This window comes from Labrus mixtus, chromosome 3 (assembly GCF_963584025.1).
Source record: "Labrus mixtus chromosome 3, fLabMix1.1, whole genome shotgun sequence".
Taxonomy (NCBI): Eukaryota; Metazoa; Chordata; class Actinopteri; order Labriformes; family Labridae; genus Labrus; species Labrus mixtus.
Window position 1 is genome coordinate 2,292,026 of NC_083614.1, and position 17,506 is coordinate 2,309,531.

Here is a 17,506-nt window from a genome sequence, read left to right on the forward strand (position 1 = left end):
TTAGGTTGACTGAAAGTTAGACTGAGACAGCATTTCCAACATGGAGGCTGCTGTTGATTCGTCCATGAATATTTACAGTCTGTAGTTATCTCCCATATTTTTTTCTTCTTTGTTTTTCTGCTATATTTCCATGTTTGGATACAGAGGTACACATATTGTTGTTCTTACAGTAGTATTTCCCGTCATGGTGGATGCACCATGAATAGTTAAAATGTTCCAGCACCTCGTCCTGTGCTTTCATCTTCTTTTATTTAGCTTCTTTGCTCCAGCTTGAAAAACTAACGTGTGTGTGTGTGTGTGTGTGTGTGTGCGTGCGTGTTAGGTCTGTCTCCACCTGTAAAGAAAACAGAGATGGACAGTCCCTCACCTCAAGAAGACTCACCCAGGATGGGCTCTTTCACTCAGCACCACCGGCCGGTCATAGCTGTTCACAGTGGTCAGCATCAACACTTTCATATGATTGAGTCAGCAGAACTTAAAGGGAACAAAAGAAGGTCATTAACGTGTCCTTTCTTTTCCTCTCGCCCTCTGACCAGGTCTGTCTCGGAGTCCCCACCCCTCCTCATCTCTTCATTTCCCGTCCTCCTCCTACTTCCCCCATGGAGCAATCCGCTATCCCCCTCACCTGGCCCAGGATCCCCTCAAAGACCTGGTCTCATTGGCCTGCGACCCAGCCAATCAAACCTCCAGCTCAGTGAGTACAGCAGGACACAAACTACCTGCAAAAATAATTAATACTCAACTACAGAGACCCTGAAGTCCCAGAAAGGAAAAAAATAATGATCCTGTGCACACAAGTTGATTGTTGTTCTCCCAAGTGGATCATGTTGTGTTGACTTTTTGGACTTGAGGGGCTCTGTACTTAAGAGAGACTGCTTGTACCTATTTTTAGTACTCAAAATCGGACGTGGTCTTGAGACCACTTTTTGAAGGTCTTGGTATCGTCTATAGCCGTTTTCACATATGCATTCTGGATAATATCTAGATATTTACAGGAGGACTTCTCCGGAGATTCTCCCAACCTACCCGTTCACATATGCTCCTCACAGCGGGGGACTTTCCCTGTCAGAGGGGAGGGGGGGGGGGTTTCCTGAGGTAAGACGTGACGTAAATAATCAACGCGGAAGTAGCGGCCGAAGTAACAGAGTACGCTACACAACGTTATAATGGGAATATTTGCCTTTATATCAATGTTATGTGTGATCCAGTGGAATGACAACATCCACAAAAGAGAGGAGAACAACATACTGACGAATAGAAAACAGAATGCAGCCGTTTAATTACGTGCACGGAGATCGTAGTGGTCGCGTGCAGACACTTTAAACAGTCACTGTATAAACCTCATTCTCTTTCTATTGGCTCAAATTGAAAATCTCCGGAGTATATTCGGGCGCGTTCAGACATCAGCTCACTCGGATTTTCTGAGGATAAAATACTAGAGGTCTGGTCGGAGAAACTCCGGGTAAAGTCTGCGCAAAAAATGCGGCTGTTTGCGTTCACACATAGCCTAAAGAACCTCCGGGTAGACTAAATCTCCTGATTTTTTCAGGAGATGTCTGTATGTGTGAAAAGGGTTTAGGTCTCAGACTGGGCGGACTCCAGATTTTAAGTCAAGACTGGTCAAGACCACCACTGATCGCTATTCTTCCACGTCATGACTGAGATTAGAAGGAAAACGCCTCTTTCTAAAACAACATATGAATTCATCTGTAGCTTGATTTTTGTCCCCTGCTTATGGCCTCAGCCTGATGACTTTTCAGAGATATTTATGGTCTTGGTCTTGTCTCGGTCTCGGAGCACTCTGGTCTCGAGTATGTCTTGGTCTCTGTTAGTGTGGTCTTGCCTACAACACTACTTATACCATTTAAATGATTGAAACAAAATACGTTATGGTTAACGCTGCATTTTAAAAGCTGAGCTTAATCACACTTGGGTTTGAATATTCACCTCTGTAGTGATGCTAGTCCAGGTTGTTGTGGCACAATGATTTGTAACTTTTATCTTTTGTTTTGTCAAATGGCGGTTGTGAGTTTTACAATAATGCACAAGCAAAGAGAGATGTTACATTTGAAGTGGACAAACTGTATTTTCATGAATTCATTGATCTTGATCATTTTGTGGATATATCAACCATCTCAGAATAATTCTTCTTTTAGGTTTGTGAAGCTGTAATACATATGTGTTAGAGACCTCATAGCAGCAGAGTTATATTTGGATTGAAGTGTCTGTTGTGAGCAGAGAAGGAAATGTGACTCTGAGACTGAAGAAATGTATATGTCTGATATTTACGAGTCAAGGTGATGTCTTCTTTCTAGACTTATAGAGATATATCCAAGTGGACAAGAGTTTGTGGGCTGTACCTTCTAACAGAAAATCATCAACACTGTGAAGATGAAGACTTTGTCAATGATTGTCAGAGATTGTGAGATCTTGTTCTGCACTTTATCAGCCATGTGTGTTTCTGTGTTGTCTGACCATGGCTGAATAAATCCTAAGATGATCCACAGTCTGTTTCATGATTTCATCATTGAACATTTAATACAGAAACAAACCCCCACCTGACACTAACTCACAGAGCCATTGGCTGCTGGGTCAAACACAATTCTCTGTGTTAAGATTTTTAAAATCAACAGAAACAATCTCCAAGCTAACAAAGTTTTGACAGAGATTTAAATGTTATTAAACTGATATTAAACTAAAGATTAAACTGCTGTAAATGTTGAATGGAAATCATGAAACAGACTGTGGATCATCTTAAAATTGATTCAGCCGTGGTCAGACAACAGAAGTCACATGGCTGATAAAGTTTTCATGTTAACAGTGTTACTGATATTCTGTTTGAAGGTACAGCCTATAAACTCCTCTCCATGTGGTTACACTTCTAATAGTTTAGAGAGAAGACATTACCTTCACGTGTAAATGTCACACATATACATTTCTTCAGTCTCAGAGTCACATTTCCTTTTCAGCTCACAACAGACAGACACTTGGCTCCAATCCAAATATAACTCTGTTGCTGTGAGGTCTCTTACACATATGTATTACATCCTCACAGACCTAAAAGAAGAATTACTCTGAGATGGTTGAAAAATGTAAATCATATATCCACAAAATTACCAAGATCAATGAATCCATGAACATTCGTTCTGATCAATCAATCAATCAATCAATCAATCAATCAATCAATCAATCAATCAATCAATCAATCAATCAATCAATCAATCAATCAATCAATCAATCAATCAATCAATCATTATTTGTAAAGCGCCAGTTCATAACAAGTGTTATCTGGAGACACTTTACTAAAGAGTATATGTGATAATCTGCAGGAAAGATTTCTCCTTTGTATTCCTCTCGTTCCTGTTGTCCACACTTCCTCCCCCGCTGAGGGGGGGGCTGCATCAGGGATGTCAGGTGGTAGTATCACCTCGCTGCAGATTACTAACATCCTGATGTTTAGTGTTCTCCATGGGTGCAGATATGAAGGTGTTCAGGATCGTTGGCTTTGGTAACCCTAACACTGGTGACTGTTGAGCAGGGGCGTGTCAAGATGGGTGACCAGGGATGGCATGGACCCCCCTTGAAATCTGATTTGCCACACCATGTGCCGCCCCAAATGGCCAATCAATGTATTTTTTAGATTCAGACAGCGTTTGAATGCAAAGTACTTAAACTTGTGACTTTTCACATCTTTGTTTTTCAGTTCTGAAAGAATCGAACTAAGAACTTTTATTTTTGGGCAAATTGTGTTTGTTACATGTACAGATCATTAGTGGGGATAGAAAGGGCGTGTGCCCACAAACATCAGGCCAGCCCTGCATAAGTCAGCGTCCCAGGTGGGCCCCCCCCCCAGTTAAAAAAGTCTGGACACGCCCCTGCTGTTGAGGCGCCATTCAAATGTTTACACCTTTAAGTTTCTACTGCTTCGTCTATTTTTCTGTTTGTTTGTTTTTCCAAGTGTGTGCACGTTTGTCTTCCATGTTCAATAAGAGTTTATATTATTCACAGCTGAACGGCAGCAACCAGGTGAAAGTGTCCAGTCACTACATCTCCTCTCAGATGTTGGCGCCTCCTGGAACAGCATCCTCCCTGGCTCCGCCTCCATCCTCCCTCCCTCGGCCGACGCTGCCTGCAGAGTCGAAGGCCTCTACCACCTCCTCTGATGGGGGGGCACATTCCCCCACATCACCAAGTATGTGATTTAAAGATAACACTTATTCTGATAATGATGAACTTATGAATGGAATAAGATCTTTCCTATAAATCAATTCGAAATAATCCCATTATCTTAATAACAACTGTATTGTCAATACAAGCCACTAAGAACTTATCTCGAAATGCATTTATTAGTGGCAACCTTTAGAGATACAGAGTGAGACAGACAACAGATTCATACATGAACAGCTTTTCATTCCTCCATCTCTTTATTGTGTTTCTAAAAGCTGTGACACACAGACCACTCTGTTCAGAGGCTCGTCTGCTTCTATCAGATGGACCTTTATGCAAAATGAGAAAAGATTAGGTTCAAGTGTGAAGTGAACTTAGTGATCATAGGCCCCGTGTCCACCTAGCCTTTTTTCCACTTGTTTGAGTAGAGAGTGTTCTCAGCAGACAGCGGCCGCCTGCAGAGCGCCCAGCCTCCTTTCATCTGAGCACTCTCACGTTTTTGTGCGACCGCTCCGAAAATCTTTCAACTTTTCAGGAAGGCACTCTTGACGTCACCGGCGTTCTTTTCCAAATGTTTGATATAGTAGTTGTGTAGTTTTTCCGCCTACAGATCATGTCTTGTACTCACATCCTCTTTGCTCCGTGTCTGATCGGGAAATAAACGACCTCAAATATAAAACATGCAGTAAAAAGTAACAGAGCAGTGTCGGTCATATACAGCAGTTGTTGTCAGCAGACTGTTGTCATGGAGACAGGACGGACGGGCATGCAAACAGCGTAAGCCAGCACTTGTCTGCCCTGAAAAAATGCCAGGTGGACACGGCGCCTTACAGACAGTTTGAACAGAGGAGGTGACTCAGGGACTTTTTTCATTTTGGAGTTCTTTTGATATTTGGAGGTTTTGTGAAGGTGAAGCATAATGCAACTTTACAACTATCATAGACATGTGACTGATGTTGTTAAAACCAACATCCTCAGCATACTCGGCCCCTGGTACCCCCCCTGCCAACCGTACCTCCTTCGTTGGAGTCACTTCTCGAGACCCGGGTGGACTCTACCAAACCCAGGTCAGTATGGTTCATGTGACTGAAGCCTTATGTAGAGTCTGTTTCTAGTTTGTCAAAGTACATGGAGAGATAATTTCAAGTGGTTTGTCATGACAACGAGGTTGTTAGGGATATTCATGAAAGTTTATTTATAGGAACGTGTTTAAATGCAAACTGATGAAACAGAGTACACTGAAGGTTAGCTCCAGTGAGGAGTCATGTTGTTTTACTGTAAATTAAAAAGAGCCTCTCTATGAACTACAAAGGCAAAGGAGACGATCAGTGACAACATCAATGATTGTTATGTAGTCACATGTCTGCTGCCACCAGGGGGCGGAAAGGAGATTCAGGATTCAGGCTTTTGAAATACAAGTTCCACTGCAAAGATTCCTGGCAAGTGAAATGTTGGTTGAAGGAAACCATGAACTGAATTTTGAATTGAATGTATTCAGTAGGATAGAGATGTATCATCTCATTTTCAAAGGGGGTCCTATGATGAGACTTTTCATCAGAAACTGCTGCGCATGCAGCAAAAAAAAAATCAGCAAAGAGATGAACACTTTATTTTCGCCACAAGCTCAGCAAAGCATGTCAATCAATCAATCAATCAATCAATCAATCAATTTTTATTTGTATAGCGTCAACTCATAACAAGTGTTATCTCGAGACACTTTACAAAAGAGCAGGTAAAAAGACCTTACTCATTCTTATGTTACAAAAAGCAGGTAAAGGACCTTACTTATTGCTATGTTACAAAGATCCAGCCTATCCATCATGAGCACTTTAGCAAAGCATCAAAAGTTACAGTGGTAAGAAAAAACTGCCTTATTAAAAGGCAGAAATCTTCGGCTGGATCCCCGGCTCATGACGAAACAGTCTTCACAGGCCTAGACTGCGCCGGGCTTGGAAAGGGATAGGGGGAGAGATGGGATAAGATGCAGGAAGAGGGATAGAGAGCAAGGGGGTGGGGGGAGGCAAACCGTCCATCAACAATCCGGTGGGGAGTTGGTTGTTCTTAGCGCCTCCATGTTGTGAGGACACTTTTCATGTGGACAGCACCATGCTGAGTTTAATTCAAAGTGTGCTGACCTTTCAGTTTTGGGGAGGAGCATTGTCCGTACAAAATAAGAACAAACTGGACGAGGTTGTTAAACTAGGCTGCAAGATAACCGGGAAGCAGCATTTCTAACCTGACAGATGGTACACACTGAATTTATCCAACAAGACCACAGCAGACCCTCTGCACCCCCCTTTGGTCTGAGTTTGAACTCTTCAGGGTGCAGGTACAGAATGACCAGGATGAAGACTAGAAGAGGCCTCCTTTGTACCACACATCATTCATCTTCTTAATCAGCTCTGATCATACAGGATGACCTCTGACCTTTATTTAACTCTTGAAATCCCTCATTCAGTCCTGTCCCTTTAGTGGGGTTTTATGTGCTCTCCTGTAAATTCCCATAGGGGCAATAAATGTTTTCATTGAACCATGAGGCGTTGTCATGTTAATGACTCATCATGAGCTGTGAGATTTTAACCCCCTCTCTTGTGTGTGTCTCTGTTCCAGTCTTGGTATCTGGGGAACTGAGTGACCTCTGGAGGAAAGGTGATCACCATGACATTTCAGTGCTGGAGGAAAGGAAACAATACTGTCAAGACATGGCCAGAGGGAAAATATATTCAGCTTTATAGAAGCCTGACACGTGGCCATACACACATCTAAATATACAGAGTCATATGTTTATGTGTGTGTATGCACCAAGAAGAAGAGCCAGCCTGGATGGATGCTGCTTCCTCTCAGCCATATCCCAGAATGAACTACGCCATGTGACGCTGAATGGCTCTCAAGAATGGCGAGTGATGTGAGCTGGGATTTTGAAGCGATGCAGATTTCTGTTTTGTTCAGATGAACTGCAGAACCAGAACTCTACAGATCTTAAGAAGCCTGGACCCTGACCCCAGGATGAGGCCTGTTATTCCTGCATCCTGGGTCTCTTCACTACATCTAGTATAAGACCTCCTTCCTGGGACAGGTGTAGACCTCACCCCCCCTCAACACCCAGAATGCCCCTCTCCGCTGCAGGTGCTGCTTATAATATATGCAAATAAGCCTCCCTTTCTTCCGGACTGACTAGAGAGAGATATCCTCCTATTATTATCTTGTTTTTCTTTGCACCTTTTGATACGTTGTTGAAGAAAATTGAGGGTTAGAGCAACATATTATTTTTGATCTTCTCTTTAATGACAGGGGCTTCTTCTTTTTAGTGACAATCATCCACCATCATTTCGCTCTGCTCGTCTTCTTAGGGCTGTTTCCTTTTTATGAGAATACTGTGTAGAATACAAGAGCTACTCATGTCTCCTCCTGGGACAATGCTTCACTTCAGTGAGAACAGGTCCAGTGGTATCAGGAAGGCAGAGGAGACTGACTTCTCCCTTCAGATACCATTCAGTTTGTAACACAGAGACATAGAAACACTCAGTTGATCTGAGAGAAGGCAAAGACACATGGAAACCTGCAGCCAGCAGCACCGAGGAGCTGTTGAGCTGTGTGTGTGTGTGTGTGTGTGTGTGTGTGTGTGTGTGTGTGTGTGTGTGTGTGTGTGTGTGTGTGTGTGTGTGTGTGTGTGTGTGTGAATGTATATCATCCCTGCTTTATTTGGAGGAGACATTGTGAGGAGATTGTTTGTTGTTGAAGGTTTTGACTTGATATCAGGGATGTAGAAAGAGAGACGTTGCACTATGCTTAAAGTGAGAAAGTGATGCAGCTTGTCAGCTGGCAGGCTGTGTTGTTCTTTTTCTTGAAGTTGTTGATTTCTGATAGTAGGTGATGTGAATACTGATCTGACGGTGTTCTGTAAGGTTCTGCACCGTGTAGCTCAACCCCCCCTCCAGAGTCTGTAGAGGAACGGGGGGGGGGGGGGGGTGATCAGGCAGCTGGGGACAGATACAAACAGAAACAGAAGGATATCCACAGTGCTGACCTAAAGGGTTGTTGATGGTTCACCGCTGACAACAAGCAAGAAGTCGAGCATTTAAAGATCTTTTTGTAAGGCCCAGCAAACACAATATGTTGTGTATAAAAAGTGATTTTTGGAGCCAAAGAAAAGAAAAAGAAAAGAAAATAATATTTTTTAAATCCTACATGTTGCATTTTCACTTTGATTTGAAGCTTAACATGAGACAAGTTAAATGGTAAATGGACTTTTCTTCTGACTACTCAAAGTAGCAGCAGGAGCAACTTGGGGTTAAGTGTCTTATCTCTATCAGACATGTAGCTGCAGGAGCTGGGGCTTGAACCCTTGATCTGCCGGTTGAGAGGTGACCCACTCTACCTCCCGAGCTACAGCTGCCCTGAAGTTAAGCATTTGATCAAGTCCAAATCTGAATTTTCATCTGCAGAGATGGCAACATGTCAAAAGCCATATGATCACATTCTGGGAGTTTGTAGATCTCAAAGTGAAACTCAATGAATGTGAAGATGTCAGGATGATTACAACTTCCACATTAACGTGAAGTTCAAATCAAACTCCAAATGCAACAGTAGTAAAAGCCTTTGCTCCTTGGCCTTTCAATGTTTGTGAAACATCTCTTCAAACATGAAACGACTGGGTGTGCATTTCTTCATCCTCAATGTTCTGAAGCGTTTGCATATTTCTGTGTTGAGGTGAGATGAGAAAGCACATTTGACATTATTGAACTGGTTTAAATCTGCAGAACTGCTTTGTTGATTTGTTCCCCGTGCAAACAGAAGGGTGAAAGTCAAAGGTGTTTTTTTTTCTTCATCATGGGAGTCATTTCTCCTCTCTGCCTGGAAGAATAAAGTATAGTAGGAGCCAATATCAATGAATCAGATTAAAGCCATGCTCTCTAATATGCCAGTAACCAGGAATGAAGCAGCGTGGCATGGCCAATGAAAATGCTGAATTCTTACATTAGTTTAACTCTTCCCTGTTTTAAATCAGACATCTCTCAGATTTCCTCTGAAGATGCAGCAGGCTGCAGAAAAAGATCACAGTTTGTCTTCACCCTTCATGTTCACAGAGACTCAGTGAGGTCTGAAATGGGCTACCCAAACACCCAGTACAATGTACCAGCTCACCAGCTCAGCCATGTGTGTGGAGAACGAATGAGTGATTTTTACTACCACAGCTAAGATCGGGAATTCAGAAGGAAATCTAATTCAGTCTGAATTTTTCTGTCAGTGTTTTCTCGGTCGTCTTTTTGTGTTTTACATTTGAAAGTGAAACAGCTATGGAATATTTCTTGTGTGGATTATTTTAAACTTGCATCATGTGCTTTTACCTCCTTTAGCATTAGCACCTGTGTTCCTCTTTACGCTGTGTGCTGTGCAGATGCTTCTTGGTGTCAGTCTTCTACTCTTTGTTTCCAGGCTTTTAGGGGATACAGCTGTCATTGCCTACTGTGGGTTCAGATTTTGTACTGAAGGTGCTGAATTGAGCTGGGTTTGCTGAGGTTTAAAGCTTTGTTAAAGTTAGCTTAAAGCTGATGTATACTGCATGGTGCTGCCCTGGTCGCTGTGCTGACCTAATGAATGCATGGCTAAAAACTGACGATACCTCTTCCTCTCTTTCCTGCTCTTCCTCCTCCTCCCCTTCCTCCCTCTGTACTCTGTACTCCATCAGAGGGTAGTAGATGGAAGGGTTGTCTATTTCTTTACATTTTAATAATAGCCCTGTTGATAAACTTCTATTTTGCACGATATTTCATAAAACACATTATGTGCCTTGCCTTTAGTTAAAGAACAATTATACAGTATAGAACAGTCATCATGTTTTCATGGTACAGCTGGAAGCTTCAAACCAGATAAAACTAATCAAAAAAAAGCTGCATGTGTGATTGCTTGGCATTAACCAGAGTAGGTACATAGTTAAGTGAGTAAGCTGCCAGCTGGGAAACTGGCTTTAGTGTCAGTCCACTCACTGAAGGCAGAACACGAGAAACACTCTGACAGTTTGCTGAATATAACGCTTTCACTTATTTACTTTTCCGCCGGCTTTTATCCCCATCTGAAACATTCAAGCAGTCGCTGAGGCGCTTTGTGTGTCATCCAGACTCATGTAAGAGTGAGGTTATTCGTAACCTCCTGCTGTGGAGATGATCTGACACTTCAACACTCATTGGGATCATTTCAGTAAAAATAATATAGAAAACATGTTCAGACGTGGAAATAGATGTAGTGCTCAAACTATGAACTGTACACATGAATACCGTGTGTTGTTGTTTTATTCTGCACAGAAAAGAGAAGCACTTCCCTCATCGTTGGCTTGTTTCTTGATGTTTGGATGTTAAACGGCATCATTCAGTATAATCAGGTGTTTGCACTCAGAGATCTTTAGTGGCTCTTCTTCATGAGCTGAAGGGTTTGCTTTGAGGTGTGTGGATAACAGTGTTAATAACCCTGATGTTTGTCTCCGGACTTCCATGTATTGTAAATGATACTGTAACTTAGCGTTTGGTTAAAGTTTGGTTACTTTGGATCCAAAAGTCCTAAATGTTCAGAATAAAATCCCAAAACATCCTCAGAGTGTCCGCTCGGCTCGGTCTACGTCCTGCTTTCAGACCAAGTGTTAAACACATGCAAAGTCATTTCAGAGTATTTACAGAGGCGCTGCTTCTCAACAGGCAAGGCAGCTGCCCGGTGCCCCAGGCCCCCCAATAGGGGCCCCAGGCCAACAGGGGCCCCCCTGTGGGCTGACAAACTTAACAGCAAAGGTTTAAAATGTGCAAAATGTTGCATTGATAGTAGGAGACCTCCCTAAAGGGGGCCCCATCTTACAGCACTCCCTCTCCTTGCTCTGCAAAGTGTTGCATGCTTTGTTTCTGTGAAAACCAAAGTTTGTCAATGAAAGGAAACTGAAGAGGAGTTATCAGTCTGGGAGAGAAAGCAGAGGAGTAGGCATGTGGACACTGGCAGACATGATGGTGAGAGGGGCCCCTGGGGTCCTAATGGAGTCTAGAACAGCCACTGAGTATTTACTGCAGGAAAGTTCATTTCAGTCAATTGATCTTTATTTCTATAGAACCAATTCACAACAAATGTGATCTGATGACTCTTTGTTAGATTACAGAGCCGACATGAATCCACCATGAGCACAGCACTTTAGCACATTTGTTTTATTGGTAATATTTGATCGAGCATTAGCCATGTCATAGAATCATGTATGTGTGTGAGGTTCAGCAGCTCTTTGATTGGCTGTTAAAACACCGTCCATTTGCTCGTATGATGACCATGACCACATGACCAATCATATGACATCACAAGAGGCCATATTTAGAGTTCATTTGATATGCATGCTTTAATCTTATTGTTTTGTATTATGTTCTTGAGTAATTCTCTGGTTGCTTTTAGTACACTTTAAAGAAACATGTACAAGATGGACTTCTAAAGTCAGAATGTGTTTGTGTGTTTGTCTTAAGAAGATGGACAAGCGTCAGAGAAATGTAGCCCATTAAATGGGAATAATACCAGTGTGCTTGTTTAAAGTTCAGCGATGTGAGGGAAATAGTAGTGGGAGAGAGGAACACAATCCTGAAGGTGAAGATAAGTAACCTACCAGGGCTGGAAATGAACACCCGTCACTGCAGTAAATCACCTGCATTCAGCGGGTGATGGGTGAATTTGTTCAATTTACCAGTCAAAGTAACGTAACAGAGAGATTTAAAATGCATGCTTTTAAAACAACAAATTGATAATGGTATGAAACGACCAAAACAGACAGAGAGAGAGAGAGGGTCCTCTGGCAGTACCAAGGTGCTCCACTAGTTCAAAACAAAGCAACACATCAATCTCTTATTTTGGTACCATTCCCAACTTTAGACGTACTGAACTGAAGCGGACTGCTTGGTGTAAACGGGGCTGGTGTGTGTTGATGGAGTGGATCCAGAGTACTGCTCTGACCTTGTGACCAGCATCACTGTGCACATCGTCCTTTCTATTGCTTCATATTGACGAGCAGAAGAGAAAACATCTTTTAAATTCTTAATCTTGACCTGTACTAATGACACTTGCACTATTTAAATGAAGATGGTTTAATGGATGTGTTTTCCCAGTTTGGGTGGATGGCTCTGAGCTCTACAGAAAGGTCTGAGTCTCTGATAAATATAAAATGCAGTGGGAATTCTCTTCATCTGTATTACCCCCTACTCTTTCTTCATCACTAAGAAAACCAAGTAGCTCTCTGACACGTCAATCATCCAGCCGATTGGAGGAATGTGCTCTGAATGATTGACAGCTGCCCTGCCTCTGCTAAAGCTTGTGTAGTGTTCAACAAAGTGAAGCAGATTGAGCGCTGGCTGCCCAGGTCTCCATTTCAAACATCACACAGTTTCCCATGGCGTCCCAGTTACCATTCAAAGCACAGAAGTCTTCTAACACGTCGTCTGGAAGTACCACCTTTAAGAGAAGTCAGAATGAGATCAAGTTGCTCATTTTAAGATTTACTATCACACTGATCTACAGTATTCAAGTGTTCAAATAAACCAGCAGGTCAACAACGCGGAGACTTAAAGAAACAACCAAAAATGACTTCAACAAGCATCGCCTATGAGTTCACTGCTCCTTTCTTTAGAGTTCTTTTGCACGCAGGGCTTTACAAACACAACGTGGTGGTGCTTGTGACGCCCCTCAGCCCGGGACCGGTGCTCAGTATTGTTCACATCATCAGCACATGGTCGAGATGAGCTGGGAAGGTGAACATGACAAGCCATAAAAAAAAAACTAAAAAAAAACCCAAAGAGTAAAAGAAAATCTAGAGGAACACGGTGAACCTTTGTGTTTGTTGAGGGGAGAAAGTGAGGTGGGATTATATTCAGGGATTACAGCTGTGTTTTTCCTACTTTAGAGGTTGAAGGGAGAAAGACAGGACGACATGTTTTTCATTCTATCCAGAGAATGATACCTCTTTACTACATGTCCACCATATTGTGAAATGTTACCACAAAGCAGTAACAGCAGTCCTGATCACATCCTTACAGATCTACATCAGCTGTTCCTTTCAGCCCACTGACCTCATAGGTTTCTGTCAGAGCAGACGTTAGGATCTGACCAGGTGGGATGGATCAAATCCTTTTATTTTGTATATTTTATGGTTCAATGTTTCTACCACACATTTATTTGGAGAGTGCACTTTAACATAACAACACTGATTCAGAGTTCATTTGAAGCTTCCTAACATGATCAAAGGTTGAAATAAGTTTCAAACCTTTCTCACTTTTGTGGAAATATGCAGCGAAAGACTTGTCCACGTCTGTAAATGTTCATGTTTGGATTTAAAATGTGCTCTCTTTTCAGATGATGTTATTTATTGGGTTGGTTTTGGTGTAAAGTTTCCATCTAGATTTTCCTTTTCTCTGTGGTACGACTGGAGAGCTGCAGTCGGTCAGGTCATAACTTGAGCTGAACACTAAGGGGCATTCAGGCGAGTTTACCCCAGAAGGTTTTTTAAGAGGGCTCTTTTCTAAAAAACTTTTCATGTTCTTCAACTCTCTTCTGTTGCCTGACAACGTTGTGACTCCAATAGGGGTTTTTTGTGCGCCGTAACTTGGATTCTGTTTTCTTTTATGGCCCTGTAACTCACCGCAGTTTGAAATCCTTTCTTAGCAACCTACGTCTGATTTTGTAGTTTTTTCCTGTGACGGTGACGCCATATTGATTCCAGTCTGTCTCTGTGGGTACTTATTAGTGCTGAGGACAGTTTGAACGAGAGAGACAACATTTGAATGCAGATTTTTTGCCATAACCTTTCAGATATTATTGTTAAGGATTGCTTTGCTTACTTCTGAATATATATCCCTTACATCAGAGAGAGCTTAGGCATGAGCAGCTGTCGACAGTTATTGCATGACTACGATCCACACAGACCTCAGCCCTTTTCACTCTCAGTGTTCATCAGCACATTACATCGATCTTTTAGGAATGGGATTACAACCCTGAATCAATTCATTCATTTCTAACTGAAACATCATACCTTTGTCATTTTCTACAGAAAGCCTTTTAGAAACATCTGTTTAAAGGTATAGGACACAACATACTGCACAACCTGTTATCCAAATATCAGGGAGCTAGAATCAAGTTGTGCTTCATGTATATGATGCTCCAGATGATCTTTGGCCTGAGGTGTTCACTGTGCAAAGGGCTGGAGCTCTGGACTGGATGTAGTTTGTAGCAGCTTAGCAAAGAGCTTGATGTACTTTTTTCTTTTGGATGTTTTTCAGCTGAAACAGATCTCAATAATCATCCTTTCTTTGCATGATGTTAACTATTTCTCAAGTGTTGCACTTAGACAGGGAAAGATATCATGTCAACATGTTGCATAGTTTGATCTATACGCTGACGTCATGGGTTGAGCTGTTGGATTCTGAAGTGGGCTTCCTGTTCCTGTTTGAATGTCTCATTGTTTGAGATGTCTGAATGAGTGTTTCTGCCCTAATGTTGTTCATCTGCTGTGGGGGATATTAATATGTCATTTTAACCATATTTAGCCATTACTATCAGCAGCTGCTGGTACATTCATTACTGGAAATGAGTATGTTTCCCTATGCAAAAATATACCATTAATAAACAAGCTATACCACAACTCCACCCAGAGCTCTGTTTGTTTGTATTTCTTCATATCTGTTCATATGAAGACCATGAAGACCTGACTCATACAGGAGTGGGAAGGTTTCTACATGAGGCAGATTGTACTGAATTTAATAAAGTCTGTCTGATTCTGATATTATGAAATAACAGCAGAAGTTTGAAACTCTGGAAGTTTTCTTGACAATCGTATCTGTTCCGCGAGGTACAAACACTGTATTAGTGTTTACTGTAAGAAGCGTCTGCATGCGTTGCTTTGGTTATCGAAGGCCTTTGCGGATAACGCCATGTTGCAGACTGAGAAAAAAAAAACAACAACATTTAGTTTTTTTAATTTATCTGAAAAACCAGATCAATAATATGTGTATAGCCTGACATCTAGATGTGGGTGAGCTATTCAAAGAATTCCAATGTGTGATCACTGATGAATGTCACCCTTCTCTTATCATTGTTATCCATCGAAAACACAGCCGCCATCATTACGGCGACGAACTTCCTGTCATCATCAATACAGACGGACTTCCTGTCATTACCAGTCATCAACACAGACGGACTTCCTGTCATTACTGGTCATCAACACAGACTGACTTCCTGTCATTACCGGTCATCAACACAGACTGACTTCCTGTCATTACCGGTCAACAACACAGACAGACTTCCTGTCATTACCGGTCATCAACACAGACTGACTTCCTGTCATTACCGGTCATCAACACAGACAGACTTCCTGTCATTACCGGTCATCAACACAGACGGACTTCCTGTAATTACCAGTCATCAACACAGATGGACTTCCTGTCATTATCAGTCATCAACACAGACAGACTTCCTGTCATTACCAGTCATCAACACAGAACAGACTGACTTCCTGTCATTACCAGTCATCAACACAGACTGACTTCCTGTCATTTCCAGTCATCAACACAGAACAGACTGACTTCCTGTCATTACCAGTCATCAACACAGAACAGACTGACTTCCTGTCATTACCAGTCATCAACACAGACTGACTTTCTGTCATTACCAGTCATCAACACAGACAGACTTCCTGTCATTACCAGTCATCAACACAGACGGACTTCCTGTCATTACCAGTCATCAACACAGAACAGACTGACTTCCTGTCATTACCAGTCATCAACACAGACTGACTTCCTGTCATTTCCAGTCATCAACACAGAACAGACTGACTTCCTGTCATTACCAGTCATCAACACAGAACAGACTGACTTCCTGTCATTACCAGTCATCAACACAGACTGATTTCCTGTCATTACCAGTCATCAACACAGACGGACTTCCTGTCATTACCAGTCATCAACACAGAACAGACGGACATCCTGTCATTACCAGTCATCAACACAGACAGACTTCCTGTCATTACCAGTCATCAACACAGAACAGACTGAGTTCCTGTCATTACCAGTCATCAACACAGACAGACTGACTTCCTGTCATTACCAGTCATCAACACAGACGGACTTCCTGTCATTACCAGTCATCAACACAGACGGACTTCCTGTTATTACCAGTCATCAACACAGACAGACTTCCTGACATTACCAGTCATCAACACAGACGGACTTCCTGACATTACCAGTCATCAACACAGACTGACTTCCTGTCATTACCAGTCATCAACACAGACTGACTTCCTGACATTACCAGTCATCAACACAGACAGACTGGCTTCCTGTCATTACCAGTCATCAACACAGAACAGACTGACTTCCTGTCATTACCAGTCATCAACACAGACGGACTTCCTGTCATTACCAGTCATCAACACAGACGGACTTCCTGTTATTACCAGTCATCAACACAGACGGACTTCCTGTTATTACCAGTCATCAACACAGACAGACTTCCTGACATTACCAGTCATCAACACAGACGGACTTCCTGACATTACCAGTCATCAACACAGACTGACTTCCTATCATTACCAGTCATCAACACAGAACAGACTGACTTCCTGTCATTACCAGTCATCAACACAGAACAGACTGACTTCCTGTCATTACCAGTCATCAACACAGAACAGACTGACTTCCTGTCATTACCAGTCATCAACACAGACAGACTTCCTGTCATTACCAGTCATCAACACAGAACAGACTGACTTCCTGTCATTACCAGTCATCAACACAGAACAGACTGACTTCCTGACATTACCAGTCATCAACACAGACGGACTTCCTGTCATTACCAGTCATCAACACAGAACAGACTGACTTCCTGTCATTACCAGTCATCAACACAGAACAGACTGACTTCCTGACATTACCAGTCATCAACACAGACGGACTTCCTGACATTACCAGTCATCAACACAGACTGACTTCCTGTCATTACCAGTCATCAACACAGACTGACTTCCTATCATTACCAGTCATCAACACAGAACAGACTGACTTCCTGTCATTACCAGTCATCAACACAGAAAAGAACTGACTTCCTGTCATTACCAGTCATCAACACAGACGGACTTCCTGTCATTATCAGTCATCAACACAGACGGACTTCCTGTCATTACCAGTCATCAACACAGACGGACTTCCTGTCATTACCAGTCATCAACACAGACAGACTTCCTGTCATTACCAGTCATCAACACAGACATACTTCCAGTCATTACCAGTCATCAACACAGACTTCCTGTCATTACCAGTCATCAACACAGAATAGACTGACT

At 42.3% G+C, this 17,506-nt stretch overlaps 1 protein-coding gene across 4 annotated transcripts in view; it reads left to right on the forward strand.

Moving 5' to 3' along the window:
- The window catches only part of nfic (nuclear factor I/C), a 39,683-nt gene extending 24,869 nt beyond the window's left edge, over positions 1-14,814 (forward strand). For 2 of the 4 annotated variants that reach the window (XM_061034880.1, XM_061034882.1), the window contains exons 9-13: positions 323-436; positions 537-694; positions 4,009-4,192; positions 5,146-5,234; positions 6,778-14,814. In XM_061034880.1, coding sequence (XP_060890863.1) covers positions 323-436; positions 537-694; positions 4,009-4,192; positions 5,146-5,234; positions 6,778-6,798 — 566 coding nt within the window. In that variant the 3' untranslated portion in view covers positions 6,799-14,814. The remainder of the gene's footprint in view (positions 1-322; positions 437-536; positions 695-4,008; positions 4,193-5,145; positions 5,235-6,777) is intronic. The other 2 variants (XM_061034879.1, XM_061034881.1) reach the window with 1 other exon arrangement.
- The last annotated feature ends 2,692 nt before the right edge of the window (positions 14,815-17,506 follow it).